This window comes from Bison bison, unplaced genomic scaffold (assembly GCF_000754665.1).
Source record: "Bison bison bison isolate TAMUID 2011002044 unplaced genomic scaffold, Bison_UMD1.0 scf7180017864390, whole genome shotgun sequence".
Taxonomy (NCBI): domain Eukaryota; kingdom Metazoa; phylum Chordata; class Mammalia; order Artiodactyla; family Bovidae; genus Bison; species Bison bison.
Window position 1 is genome coordinate 6,165,909 of NW_011494962.1, and position 15,917 is coordinate 6,181,825.

The 15,917-nt window shown below is 39.7% G+C and overlaps 1 protein-coding gene across 3 annotated transcripts in view; it reads right to left on the reverse strand.

Moving 5' to 3' along the window:
- Positions 1-4,638: 4,638 nt before the first annotated feature.
- EPS8 (epidermal growth factor receptor pathway substrate 8) overlaps positions 4,639-15,917 on the reverse strand; it is a 196,624-nt gene continuing 185,345 nt past the window's right edge. For all 3 annotated transcript variants that reach the window (XM_010858741.1, XM_010858739.1, XM_010858740.1), the window contains 3 exons: positions 9,493-9,673; positions 8,145-8,274; positions 4,639-5,892 (listed from right to left, as the gene is read on the reverse strand). In XM_010858741.1, the coding sequence (XP_010857043.1) occupies positions 5,776-5,892; positions 8,145-8,274; positions 9,493-9,673 (428 nt within the window). In that variant the 3' untranslated portion in view covers positions 4,639-5,775. The remainder of the gene's footprint in view (positions 5,893-8,144; positions 8,275-9,492; positions 9,674-15,917) is intronic.

The following is a 15,917-nucleotide window of genomic DNA, read 5'->3' on the forward strand; positions in this document are numbered from 1 at the left end:
CCCCACCCACCCCAGAGGTAAACTGTCCAGAATTGCCTCCCATTCGAGCTTCCATGCCGGGTGTCCAGGGGTTCTCTCCTCTGTGTTCATGAGGCATCAACATGAGACAGTGCCTTCTCTTCAGTGGTCTGTGTCCTGGCTCCCAGGGCCCTTCTCTTCCTCAGACTTCTAAATGCTGGCAAACCCAAGCCCCTTCCCTGTGCAACGCTAGCCCAAGGGGCAGGGGCTGCTTCCTATTATTCCCACCTCTGTGATGTCACAGTGTTTTCTTTTTGCCTGTTTAACCAATTCCTTCTGTTAAATACTGTTTAAACAACAGAGAAAGATGACTGCATCTTGTTGGGTAAAAGAATAAACATTTATGTGTATGCTTATATATTTTTACTTTATTCTTGTTGCTCACACTAATGTAATCTTAAGGAAAGACTTTGCCAGTCTTTTCACTATGGTATTCAGAGCATCAGAACCATTCCCGGTACATAAGTGGATAAATACATGAAATTTTTACAAGTTGGATGTTTGCTATAAGAGGTTATAGAATCCAATTCAAAATAAGACTGCAAAGTGGAGTTAGAGACAATTTAAGTTGGGCCAGGAAGTTAATTTTTACAAAGATTTAACCATTTAACAGTTCATTTTACAAAGATTTATTGAGCATCTACTATGTATCAGACACTATAGCAGAAACATTTTTTGATCATTGTATAGAATTTCAAAGATGTCTAAAAGAGTGTATATGTAAGCTAAGTAGCCAGAGTTGAAACAGGTTGATTATTGAGCTGTTCTCTCAGTTTCAAATCTACCCCCTTTGGTCTCAGCTTTGCAATTTGGGGCTTTGCCAGGTGGGTGACCAATAGATTCTGCCACTGGGTCATAAGAAGCTAGACAGTGAACAAGGGACTTGCTTCCTTCTGTTCTACTTCCTGTTTCTGTCAACATCACCTTAATAATAGCCCTCCACTTTGTAAGTAGCAATTGATTCCCAGTAGGTTCCAGTGACTCCCAAGAGCAGCCTCCTTATTCTCCCTCTGGAAATCCCAGTTTCAGCTGCCTGGCCTGCTGTCCTTAAATATCTGAGTCCCAGCTCCATGGATTTGCCCAACTATTTTATTTCTTTTTACTTTTTATTGGAGTATAGTTGTTTTACACCACTGCATCAGTTTCTGCTGTACAGCAAAATGAATCAGCTATACATATACATACATCCCTTCTTTTTTGAATTTACGTCACATTTAGGTCACCACAAAGCGCTGAGTAGAGTTCCCCGTGCTATATAGTTGGTTCTTGTTATCTATTATTGGTTATTAGTTATATTAGTTATCCATTTTATACATAGTTAATAGTGTATATGTGTCAATCCCAGTCTCCCAATCCATTCCCATCCTCCTCTTTCTGCCTTGGTATCCATACGTTTGTTCTCTGTCTTTGTCTCTATTTCTGTTTTGTAAATAAGATCATCTATACCTATTTTTCTAGAACCCACATACATGTGTTAATATATGGTATTTCTTTTTCTCTTTCTGAATTTATCCCACTACTGGGCATACACCCAGAAAGTCAAAGTCTCTCAGTCATGTCTGGCCCTTTGGTACCCCCATGGACTATACAGTCTGTGGGATTCTCCAGGCCAGAATACTGGAGTGAGTAGCCATTCCTTCTCCAGGGGATCTTCCTGACCCAGGAATCGAACTGGTGTCTCCTGCATTGCAGGCGGATTCTTTACCAGCTGAGCTACCAGGGAAGCCCCACACCCAGAGTAAACCATAATTCAAAAAGATACATGTTCACTGCAGCACAATTTACAACAGCCAGGACATGGAAACAAACTAAATATCCATCAACAGAGCAATGGATAGAGAAGATGTGGTACATACATACAGTGGGGTTTTACTCAGCCATAAAAAAGAATAAAACCGCGTCATTTGTAAAGACGTGGATGGGCCTATAGACTGCCATACAGAATAAACTATTTTTTTTTCCAGCTGAATTATTTTCTGAATTCCTGAGGCAACAGCACCAGTTAGGCTGTGCCCCTCTTCTGGGAGGTCTGTTTATTTACCAGTGGTGGGAACTTTTCTCCAAATTTCTTATCCCAGTAACCTAACTCCTCAGATGTCTGGCTCAAATTCTCCCTCCAGCTTTTCAATTCCATGAATTTCAACTCTTCTCTTTGTCGCCACCACCCTGAAGGAGGTAACTACTTCCTGCAATTACTACCTCTGTGATATTTTCCTTTGGAATTTTATAGCATAAAGACATACTTATAAATGACACCAATTCTTTTTGAATCAGATTATGCTTCATGACCCAGGTAATCACGATGGTGTGATCACTGACCTAGAGCCAGACATCCTGGAATGTGAAGTCAAGTGGGCCTTAGAAAGCATCACTATGAACAAAGCTAGTGGAGGTGATGGAATTCCAGTTGAGCTATTTCAAATCCTGAAAGACGATGCTGTGAAAGTGCTGCACTCAATATGCCAGCAAATTTGGAAAACTCAGCAGTGGCCACAGGACTGGAAAAGGTCAGTTTTCATTCCAATCCCAAGAAAGGCAATGCCAAAGAATGCTCAGACTACCACACAATTGCACTCATTTCACATGCTAGCAAAGTAATACTCAAAATTCTCCAAGCCAGGCTTCAGCAATATGTGAACCGTGAACTTCCTGATGTTCAAGCTGGTTTTAGGAGAGGCAGAGGAACCAGAGATCAAATTGCCAACATCCGCTGGATCATGGAAAAAGCAAGAGAGTTCCAGAAAAGCATCTATTTCTGCTTTTTTGACTATGCCAAAGCCTTTGACTGTGTGGATCACAATAAACTGTGGAAAATTCTGAAAGAGATGGGAATACCAGACCACCTGATCTGCCTCTTGAGAAATTTGTATGCAGGTCAGGAAGCAACAGTTAGAACTGGACATGGAACAACAGACTGATTCCAAATAGGAAAAGGGTACGTCAAGGCTGTACATTGTCACCCTGTTTATTTAACTTATATGCAGAGTACATCATGAGAAACGCTGGACTGGAAGAAACACAAGTTGGAATTAAGATTGCTGGGAGAAATATCAATAACCTTAGATATGCAGATGACACTACCCTTATGGCAGAAAGTGAAGAGGAACTCAAAAGCCTCTTGATGAAAGTGAAAGTGGAGAGTGAAAAAGTTGGCTTAAAGCTCAACATTCAGAAAACGAAGATCATGGCATCCAGTCCAACCACTTCATGGGAAATAGATGGGGAAACAGTGGAAACAGTGTCAGACCTTATTTTTCTGGGCTCCAAAATCACTGCAGATGGTGATTGCAGCCATGAAATTAAAAGACGCTTACTCCTTGGAAGGGAAGTTATGACCAACCTAGATAGCATATTCAAAAGCAGAGACATTACTTTGCCAACAAAGGTCCGTCTAGTCAAGGCTATGATTTTTCCTGTGGTCATGTATGGATGTGAGAGTTGGACTGTGAAGAAGGCTGAGCGCTGAAGAATTGATGCTTTTGAAGTGTGGTGTTGGAGAAGACTCTTGAGAGTCCCTTGGACTGCAAGGAGATCCAACCAGTCCATTCTGAAGGAGATCAGCCCTGGGATTTCTTTGGAAGGAATGATGCTGAGGCTGAAACTCCAGTACTTTGGCCACCTCATGTGAAGAGTTGACTCATTGGAAAAGACTCTGATGCTGGGAGGGATTGGGGGCAAGAGGAGAAGGGGACGACAGATGAGATGGCTGGATGGCATCACTGAGTCGATGGACGTTGAGTCTGGGTGAACTCTGGGAGTTGGTGATGGACAGGGATGCCTGGCGTGCTGTGATTCATGGGGTCGCAAAGAGTCGGACACGACTGAGTGACTAAACTGAACTGAACTGATGCTATACTACACACAGGTTATTTTAACTTTCCTATCCTAATTTCTTTTGTCTTATCTCTACATTTTCAGATATTTTCCATAAGGGCTAAGTTATAAATGTGCATCAGGCAACTTCTTGGTGGTCCAACGGTTAGGACTCTCTGCTCCCACTGTAGGGGGAAGATGGGTTCAATCCCAGTCAGGGGATTAAGGTCCTGCATTCCATGTGGTATGTCAAAAAACTTTTAATTAAAAACATTTAAAAATAAACAAATAATTAAAAAATAAATACATGTGCATCCATGCTTATGAAATGGGAAGATATACAATAATTATTATTCTAATGTTTGTCTCACTTTGTCTGAGGGACAGTGCTTTGGGGGAACTGAGAAATGGAAAACAAGAGGCTCTCTTATTCCTCATGATTTGGGGAAAATTAACCTCTAGGAAGCTAATCCTCCTATAATATCCAACTCACAGGTTACTGTAGCTCTCTAACAAGGCATTTATATGGCGGCACTTCATAATCACAAATGCGGGGTATAAGTTTGTTTCTACTGCTGGGATCAACTGGACTTGATGGCAGAAGAAAATGTGATGAAATAAGAGGGGTGGAAGGAAGAGAAACAACTGAAGAAAGTAATCTAGAGCAGCTTTTACCCACTCAGAACTTCACTAAGTTCTGAGTGGGTAAGTTCACTAAGTGGGCCTCTGTTTTTCCCATTCCACTCAACCGTGATCCCCACTCTTCACGCCAAAGGTCCCTTTTGCCAATGAGACACAAGCCATTTATTAACATACAGCAAATACTGTTTATTGCAGACTTTCCAGCTGACTCATGTGAAAAAGGCACTATGAAAATTAATGAATCTAGATAATCTCTCTAAATGGGTTTATGTTAAAATATACAACATTCTTACATAACATCTGTTTTATATATGTGAAATAATATAACATTTAATGACAAAAATCATGTTTCCAAAAATAACTTTGTTGAAGGTTAGGTCTCTTTCTTTTCTCTACCTAGAATCTTTCACAGGATCAAAATATGTGTAGATTATTTCTTAATACCAGAAAAACTTGACATGGATAAACACATAAGATGGCCCCAGTTTACTTTTAACTACTTGTATCAATATTCAGAACTGGGGCCTTCATTAAGCAAAATACTGTAACACACACCAATGCAGGCTATTTCCTGTGACAGTCTTTGAATGTATGTGACCTCTTTTACACTTGTGCTTTCTTAATATATAAGAACACAGTATAGATAATAAGTAGAGTATAAACTAAATCAAAATACAAGCTATACAAGGAATTGTGAGCAACAGAGCCGTGACAAATAAAATGTCTCAGGAATGTTCTAAAGGTTTCTATTTGTATGTCCAAGGCCTTGTTGTACTTTACAGTTCATTAAATGTTTCAAATTTTTTTAAACTGTTGGCATTAAGAACTTTAAATAAATCTAAATAATCTATATGTCTAAGAAGAGACCTAAGTAAGCAGAGACTAGCCTAAAGCAAGCTACACCCTGGATGATACACAACACAGTCACAGGCAAACCTAAAAATATTTAGATTTTGAATCATGGGCATATCTATCTTTTTGCTTTGCTGCAATAAATAAATTCACCACTGTCAAAAATATCTGCTTATGCATTGAGACTGAGATGAAATAATTAATCCAGTAAAGGAAACCTCACCTTGGTCGAATATGCAAAATATTTCCCAAGGTCAAAACTTCTGCTTAAAATTTTTAATTTTAATAAAAATAATGGGCCCAGAAGAAAGTCCTCTGCTTACTTAGGTTTGCATTGTTTCTTTATGGCGATAAATTCTGTATACCAAGAAAGAAGAATCTGACATTCCTTTCATGGCTTCTTAAAACAAAGCATGGTGGACACATGCCAAGAATGATGGAATTTTGAAACTAATTAGTGATGCTTCCCTCATCAAAAGACTCCACTCCTGAGTCGCTTGCAGCAGCACTGATTTTTTCCTGTCGTCTTCGCATGATTTCTTGCAACTCAGAGCTGCCACTGTTATCCTGAAAAACAAACATGGTTCAGACAAGATCGTTAGTGGTCTGTGAGGCTACAGATCACGTAAGGAAATGGCTCAGGCTAAAAGTTCTTTGTGTTTTTCTTCTCACGTCTCTTGGCGGGGAACTGAAGGCTGCCCTTCACGTAAGTGATGGTTTGGACTCCACTAACCTCACTTTTTCACTGGTAGTGTCTAAAGACCATTCATTCACCATGCTTTCACTTGAACATGTTAAAGGTAAATCAGTAAGGCATGTGGAATGCTTTAGATTCCCTGGGAGAAAGAAGAGGTTGTATAAGCACAAAAAGATGCTAACTTATCAAAGAATGCTCTTTAGGTCAAGCAAGATATTCATCTATCTGCTGTAGGGGATTCTAAATCAGGCCCAAAGACTGGGCTCAGAAAACACCAAGTTTCCTCACACCAAAAGGTTCTGACCATCTGACATCTTGTTGGTTCTTGTCCTTTTGAAGTCTGACCTACAACCCCTATGCACCCACTATAATCCCCTCTCATCTACAGAAGTCTCTGGCGACACAGGTGAGTAAACAATGAACGAGATACAAGAGAAGGGCATGATGGGAAGGTGCCTGGGGAAGATGCAGAACCTTAGGTAACAAGTCTCTGCCTCCACTCACATCCAGAGGAAGAGGAACAAGAGGCCCGGAGGACATGGGCAGTCAGGGAAAACGATAGCAATAGGGAGGCAGGACTGAAGGAATTCAGAAGTGTTAGGATTATGGAACTTACTTAACCTTTAACATTCTCAATAAAAACAGAATGCATAATGGCAACTAAACAGCCTGAGGAAAGATATAATCCTGACTCATATTCAACAGACAGAAAGCCTAATATAGAACCAAGAAAGATCAATATGGTAGGAAAAAATTTCAAGGGAAATATTTCTCCTGACTGAGAATGCTTATAGGGTTGCATGCACGAGGCTATTTTAGTTCATTATTTAACTGTTGAATTTACACAATATACCTGCTTGAGATAATTGTGTATTGATTTCACACCAAAGCCTATATCCTTTCATCTGAATCGGAGTTTAATTTTCACGAAAGCTATTAAGAGCTGTGAGATGTAACAGTTAGAAACTACTACCCTTACATAGCCCATGTTAAGCAGAGAAGGATATTGGAAGCTTAAGTATATCCAATCTAGAAAAAATTTATTCTCCTGCTTTCACAGAAACAACTATAACTAAGGAATAAATAAATAAAAATAACTAATATTTTCTCTCTGATTGTTTATATGTATAAGCAGGTCTAGGCTTATCTGATAGCTCAGTTGGTAAAGAATCTGCCTGCAATGCAGGAGACCTGGGTTTGATCCCTGGGTTGGAAGATCAGCTGGAGAAGAGATAGGCTACCCACTCCAGTATTCCTGGGCTTCCCTTGTGGCTCAGCTGGTAAACAATCTGCTTGCAATGTGGGAGACCTGGGTTTGATCTCTGGGTTGGGAAGATCCCCTGGAGAAGGGAAAGGCTACCCACTCCAGTATTCTGGCCTGGAGAATTCCATGAACAGTATAGTCCATGGGACTCTAAAGAGTTGGACACAACTGAGCAACCTTCAGTTCACTAAGCAGGCCTAAGGCATACAGCCACAGTTTTAACACTTTATAACCTCGAACCTGGGTTTCCCTGGTGGCTCAGTGGTAAAGAATCTGCCTGCCAATACAGGAGATGCAGGTTTGATCCCTGGGTTGGGAAGATCCTCTGAAGAAGCAAAGGGCAATCGACTCCAGTATTTTGCCCTGGAAATCCCATGGACAGAGGAGCCTGGTGGGCTGCAGTCCATGGGGTCACAGAAGAGTCAGAGACAACTTAGCAACTAAACAACAGCAATCTCTAACTTGCTAGAATCTACAAACTAAATGTTAAGGACAAGCAAAAATTTTCTGGCCTCTTAGGTCATTTATTCACTTGAAGTAAATGAGTAAATAAAATTCCTATAGGAGTAGTTAGCACATACAAAATTAAAGCATTAGGCTTTTTATTAGACATCCCAAAATACATGAAGTTCAAGCTTCATTTTGCAGGCACACTTAAAATAAATTAATCTCCCTAAAAGTGGTCACTGATGACTCCAGTAACAGATTATTAAACCTGATTCAAGTTGAATTCAGCTCTGTATGAAAGGCAAAGAGAGTGACCAATATGGACACAAACATTATTTCCAGAGCTTTCAAACTGCAGTCCACCCTCATGACTAATACAGAAAAACACCATCTTGGGTTGATAAGTCATACCTCCAATGCAGCTTTCTGAACAGTGATTTGGCTAAAGACTCTGGCCCCTTCCGGGCAGACGGTTCTCAGTTCATCTTTATTGAGAGAGAAAAGCTGTGCACCATTTAATACTCCAAGACTATTAACAGTCCTGAGAAAACAAAAGAAAGAAAAGAAAAAAACAGAGCATTAAAAATACTGTTTGAACTTGTGGTGGCCAAGGGGCAGGGACGAACTTAGAGTCTGGCGTTGGCAGATGCAAACTATTACAGATAGGATGGATAAGCAACAAAGTCCTACTGTAGAGCACAGGGACTATATTCAGCATCCTGGGGTAAACCGTAGTGGAAAAGAATATAAAAAAGAACGTACACAGATGCATAGCTAAGCCACTTTGCTTATAGCAGAAATTAACACAACACTGTAGATCAACTATATTTATATAAAAATAAATTATACATACATACATACATACAAACTGTCTAGAAAAAACAAAAGGAAAATTTCTGGTCCTCTACAATCTCTCTTCTCCAGGTGTTCTATACACTGCAAATCATAAATGGTACTAGAGTGCTTAGGGGAATGACAGGGGGCTAGCTTGGTAATGACCTTGAGGTCATTATCACTAAAAAAAAAGATCACTAACCATAAACTATCAAAAAAGCACTATCTGGGTTTATTATTCTTATTATGTAGCAGCAATTCCTTGAAATGTGGTGTTTTGTAGAAGGAACAGATAACTTTCTAGCAGTTGGGCAACTGACTAACCAGCGTGCCTCATTCTTTTCAGTCATAGGTGAGTCCCATGTGTCAGGTTCTCTTGAATACGTATTGTTCAAAGAGTTCAAATACACATGTTCAAATATGTGTACCAAATATACACAAAATATTTACAATTTTTTAGTAGAAAAATAGAAACTTCCCTATGGAGTTCTGAAAGGAAAAGCTCTATTAGGTTATAACCCATGATAAGTAATGTCAGCTATTTTTTTATTTGCTTGGGACCTACATGCTGCAGCGGGAGGAAAGTTTCTGCTTTGTGTCCTCTGTGGCCTGGGGAGTCTAGGTTAGGACCACAGTCTACATGTGTGACCTTCTGAAGGATAAAGACAGCTGCCAACAGATTGCTTTAGAAGCCAAAGATGAACAGACACCACCATCTAGAAAATGAGGTGCCAACAAAAGACAGTTATTTCCAGTTCTTGCAATTTGTTTTTTAGCTATAAATGGCTAGAGTCATTTCCTAAGTATAATGGATACAGCTTGGGTTCTCACATTTTCTAGGAATCACTTGTGCATCTTAGTGATCAAATTGAAAACACTGCATGTTTTACGCACAGAACTGTAAAGGATTCCCAGAGAGACTTACACAGGGTTGAAGCCCTTTGACTGCAACCACGTCTTCACTTCCTCTGGGGTGGAGTCATAAGTGATATTGACAACTGGCACATTCTGCCGTGGCACGTGGAATTTCTTCTGGGCGGCGCTCCGACCAATGGTCAGTCTGTGGATAAGTTCATCCTGCACTTCCTCCATCTGAGATTTCCTCCCTAGATACCAACACAGAGGAGGTTATTTTATTTTTTAAAGCTTCAACAACTCACTCTCTCTAGAACTCCAATGCCAACAATCTTATGACCCCAGCAGGGCTGACAATCTAGTCCTCCTATCTTCCCTTTCATTCTCACCAAGCATACACTTCATAATCAATTATTAAAATCACTCCCTGTTTCTTCTCTGTCTTCACTGTATTCATTTGGCAAGACCCCCACCCTTGTTAAATCTCACTTTTGTATTCTGTGCTACACCTGCACACCGAATAGAAGCCAACAGTGCTGAGTGAGCTCACGTTAAGTTCATGATCATGAACCTCCACTGGGCGGTTAATGCTCCCTGATAATCATACTACATTTCCCGAGGCCAGTGGTTTTCAACTGGGTGGGGGATTTTGACTCCAGGGGACATCTGGCAACAGCCAGAGACATTTGGAAGATGTCACAAATGGGGGTCAAGAAAGAAGGAAGCTATAATCATGCAGTGAGTAGAAGCCTGACATAACAAGACAGGCTGCAATGCACGCAGGTCAGTCTCCTATAGCAGAGAATTACACAGCCTCAAACATCCACAGGGCTCAAGGTGAGAAATCCCACCCTGGACCATACAATTGCCTGCTGTTAGACAAACATTTCCTATGTTCTTCCTTCTGTGAACCTCCCAACACCCAGTCTCCAATCCTCACCCTGAGCTGATGATCTCATTTTCATCATTTCTGAGTAAAATAAAGAAGTTAAACTTAGATCCCTAAGTTTCCTCAGCAGCTCTCCCCGCTAAGATTCCCTAGTAGCTCTCCTCACCACCAGCACTTTTCCTGTACACTCTGCCAGCTGTCCTTCTATTACACTATAGACAAGTGACTCCTCAGTCCTCAGGCAACCCCTCTACAAGTGCACTAGACGCTACGTCCTCTATTTAAATCCTCTGACAGTAATTTCCCCCTGCTTCTTCCATGTTATCAATTTTCCTCTGACTGAATCATTTCAACCAATTACAAACATGCTATTATTTTGTTACTTCTCTCACATTTAAATAAGTTCCTTTTTTATTAAGATTTTTAAGTGGACCATTTTTAAAGTCGTTACTGAACTTGCTGCAATATTGCTTCTGCTTTTATGTTTTGGTTTTGTGGCCGTGAGGCATATGGGATCTTGGTTAGCTTCCTGAGTGAGGATCAAACCTGCACCCCCTGCATTGGAAAGTGAAGTCTTAACCACCAGACTGCCAGGGAAATCTCTAAATAAGCCCTTTCTTAACCCCATGTCCCCTCTCAGCTACTGCCCATTTCTCTGCTCCTCTTTTAGCAAAACTAAAAAACCTGTCCAGACTAGCCTACTGAAACTCCTATTCTTCAGTTTCCTCTTAAATTCACTGGAATTAGGCTATTGGTGCATCTCTCCACATCATTTTGCTAAAATCCAGTGGTTGATTCCCAATGATTTACTTATGTCATCCATCAGCAACATTTGAAGAAGGCAATTCCTCCTTGAAACACCTTCTTATGGCCTTCAGGACACACACACGCTCTGATTTTCCTGTCTCACAGGCCTCAGTATCCTATTCTCGGAATTGTTTCATCTCCCTAACTCTCCAGGGCTCAGTCCTTAGATCTCTTTTCTTGATGCACTCTCTGCATCAATGATCACTGCGGGTGGTCTCATGGCTTTAAACACCATTTAAAAGCTGGTGACTACCCAAATTATTTCTGCAGTCCAGGTTGGTCCTCAGAACTCTAGACTCATATTATACCAACTCTCTACTTGATATATTCATTTGGATGTCTACTAGATATCTCAAATGTAACATGTCTACACTGGAATGACTCATCTTTTCCTGAAGCTTGCTTTTATGCTAGTTAGTTAGGAATTCTATTTTTCCAGTGCCTCCAGCAAAATACCACTGAAGTATGCCGGATTCCCCTTTGCCTTCAATTACATCCAATCCACTGGCAAAACTTGTTGGTCCTACCATAGAAGATGCCACACATCCAACCACTTCACTCCATCTTTTTTCTGTTGCCAAGCTTGGTCTGATCCACCAGCCTGTTCACAGATCTCTCTGCCGCTTCTCTCCATGACCCCACCCTTTTTCCCTCATTCTTTTCTCAATACAACAGCTAAGTTGATCCTTTTAAAATCTGACTCAGAGACATACACATACATATTTGTAGTATATCACCTTCAAGGATTAAGTACAAAGAACTGATACAGTAATCCAATTTAACTAACTTGGCAAGTGACAATGACTTAGTCACTAAGGGAGCTTTTGTGACCACTCTTCTGATTCTTTTTTTCAGGGAGAGTATTTCAGAAAGTATTTGGTGTCCCTGAGAAATAAGTGAAACTGTGAAATAATAAGATAGTGTTATTTTAGCCTAATTTTTTTTTAATTCCTCAAGTACCCAGGAAAGCTTTTGAAGAAAAAAGAAGTCAAAAGAAAGAGAAATAAGTGAAAGGAAGAGAGAGAAGGAGGGAGGATGAGAGGCTAGAGAGAGAGGGAATATTACCAATGGTTACATTTAGCTAATACACAGCATGCATTTTATTAGTTAACTCTTTTAGATCACTACGATTTAGTCACACTGCCATACAACAGAGGAGAACATCTCAAAGAAATAATAAAAAAAAGTATCACCACACTGAAAGATTTATTTCCTTATCTGTTGACTTAGCCATCTCCAGTCTAAAGTACAACCTCTTTCCAGGGAATATAAAAACCTCTTGTGATGTGTTCCTGGCTTTGGTTTCCACTTGCAATGTTCTAGTACATAACAACACACTAGACTACCTTTACACCTCTCTAAAACAACACTTCTTATATTACTAAAGATTAAACTCAAATAAAAGGAGTAACATTTTAAAGGAAGCAGAAGACATGCAAAACAACTAAAGTATTGATCTCTTCAAAAGTGAGAAGAGGAGAGCCTTTTTGAAAACTATGATGAATAGAACTGAATAGCTTATATGACAATAGAAAACAATAGAAAGGGGAAGATTAGAGATCTCAAGAAAATTAGAGATATCAAGGGAACATTTCATGCAAAGATGGGCACAATTAAGGACAGAAGTGGTATGGACCTAACAGAAGCAGAAGATATTAAGAAGAGGTGGCAAGAACACACAGAAGAACTATACAAAAAAGATCTTCATGACCCAGATAATCACAATGGTGTGATCACTCCCCTAGAGCCAGACATGCTGCAGTGAGAAGTCAAATGGGCTTTAGGAAGCATCACTACGAACAAAGCTAGTGTCCATCACCTAGCTGGAGGTGATGGAATTCCAGCTGAGCTATTTCAAATCCTGAAAGATGATGCTGTGAAGTGCTGCACCCAATATGCCAGCAAATTTGGAAAACTCAACAATGGCCACAGGACTGGAAAAGATCAGTTCTCATTCCAGTCTCAAAGAAAGGCACTGCCAAAGAATGTTCCAACTACCACACAATTGCACTCATCTCACACACTAGCAAAGTAATGCTCAAAATTCTCCAAGCTAGGCTTCAACAGTAAGTGAACAGGGAAATTCTAGATGTTCAAGCTGGATTTAGAAAAGGAAGAGGAATCAGAGATCAAACTGCCAACATCCACTGGATCATAGAAAAAGCAAGAGAATTCCAGAAAAATATCTACTTCTGTTTCATTGACTACGCTAAAGCCTTTGACTGTGTGGATCACAACAAACTGTGGAAAACTCTTAAAGAGATGGGAATACCAGACCACTTTACCTGCCTCCTGAGAAATCTGTATGCAGGTCAACAGTTAGAACTGAACATGGAACAATGGACTGGTTCCAAATCGGGAAAGGAGTACATCAAGGCTGTATACTGTCACCCTGTTTATTTAATTTATATGCAGAGTACATCACACAAAATGCTGGGCTGGAAGAAGCACAAGCTGGAATCAAGATTCCCAGGAGAAATATCAATAATCTCAGATATGCAGATGACACCACCTTTATGGCAGAAAGCAAAAAGGAACTAAAGAACCTCTTGATGAAAGTGAAAGAGGAGAGTGAAAAAGTTGGCTTAAAACTCAACATTCAAAAAACTAAGATCATGGCATCTGGTCCCATTACTTTATGGAAAATAGATAGGGAAACAATGGAAGCAGTGTCAGACTTTGTTTTCTTGGGCTCCAAAATCACTGCAGATGGTGAGTGCAGCCAATGAAATTAAAAGACACTTACTCCTTGGAAGAAAAGCTATGACCAACCTAGATAGCATATTAAAAAGCAGAGACATTACTTTGCCAACAAAGGCCTGTATAGTCAAAGCTATGAATTTTCCAGTAGTCGCATATGGATGTGAGAGTTAGACCATAAAGAAAAATGAGTGCCAAAGAACAGATGCTTTTAAATTGTGATGCTGGATAAGACTTATTGAGAGTCGCTTGGGTGGCAAGGAAAACCAACCAGTCAATCCTAAAGAAAATCAACCCTGGATATTCATTGGAAGGATTGACCCTGAAGCTGAAGCTCCAATACTTTGGCCATCTGATGCCAGGAACTGACTCATTAGAAATGACCCTGATGCTGGGAAAGATTGAAGGCAGGAGGAGAAGGGGATGACAGAAGATAAGATGGTTGGCTGGCATTACCAACGCAAGGGGACATGAGATTGTGCAAGCTCCGGAAGTTGGTGACGGGCAGCAAAGCCTGGTGTGCTGCACCCCATGGGGTCACAAAGAGTCAGACACGACTGAGGGACTGAACTGAACTGAACTGAGCTCATATGACCCAAGGATCCAGCAGCTGGTTTGAATCAACGGACCTGTTGCCTTTTTTTCCTTGTCCATGGCTATCTGGTAACATTTTTATGGGTGAGTATTCAAATTACAGCTCCTTCAATTTTAATCTTATCAGAAGTCTTATCAGACTTATCAGAGACCATATGCAGAGAACATAGGTAGCACAAAATGTATATTTGAAAGAAACCAGGCTACCAATAAAGAAATGTGTCTGTTTGCTTCGAAAAGACTGTTGAGAAGCCCCAACATTCATTCAGAAGAAATGTTCTCCAAAAAGTACTCACAAAGATAAAAAATGATCAAGAGAATATTTGTTTTACCCAAAGGATTATCTTTATTTACTGACAAACTATTTTTTGAGCTATCTCTAAAAGGAACGTTATATAAGTAAATGTAGAATGTTACTAGTTTAAGAAAACAGGTACAAGTGTTAATTTGGGGAGAGATGTTTATGTTTTACATACCAATGTCACCCTTTTACTTATGAAAAACAGACTTAAAAATGATGAGTCACAATTATCAGGAGAGTTCTCTATCTTTAAAGAATTCTAACCATGCCTCTTTCCCATCAGGTTATTCTTAGTTTCTTAGACTAGGACAAAGAACAAATTGTCCCAGCCCACAGACTGTTCCAAAATTGGGCCTGGATGCCTATGAACCCTGATCCCAGGCCTGGAAAAAAGTGCCACCGTGTCAAAGATTACTGCACTGACGTATCAGAGAAGGGAGATATTATAAACTGGTGCTAAGAATGAAGAAACTCTCTGACAGCAATATTTTCCATAGGGAAATCAACAAAAACATTTATAGAACTTTCTCATCTCAAAACTGTGTCTTTACTGTCTGAAAAAAAAAAACAACCTTTTAAAAAAATACACGGAAATGTAGCCAGTTTACAATTTAGTAGCCAATTATATACACACTCTCAACTACACACGTGTGTAGACATAGTTGTTTTTGCTGCACAGAAAATGTTCATCATTTTTCCATTAGTTTCTTTGGTAAAGTCAAGATAAAATTAAAATTTAATGTACTTCAGTTAAGAAAGTAATGTATAAAAGTAGGTTTGTGCTTATTGTATTTAACCAGAACTTCTAGAACAATTAAACAGTAATAGTTTCACTGTCTTCTTTTAAAAAAAACTCTTAATTTATCAAGAAGGACCACAACTGAATAGATGGGGCTATGATTTACCAAGATAAAAACCTGAATCTCATGTATCCCATCCAGCTATAAAGTTAATAGTTCAAGACATGTATCTGGATACCAGAGACGAGATGTCACACAAAGATGAATTTTCGAGTTACTCCAACAGTATAAACAATAATGAAAGTAAAGAAAATAGAGTGATCATCTACAGTAAAAGTATGTTTATATGAGAAAAGAACAGAATTCAGAACTAATTATATTAAGCTAGTGTGATTTTGTGTGTGTGTGTGTGTGTGTGTGTGTGTGTGTACACACACCATATATGTGACAGGGACAGAGTAAAG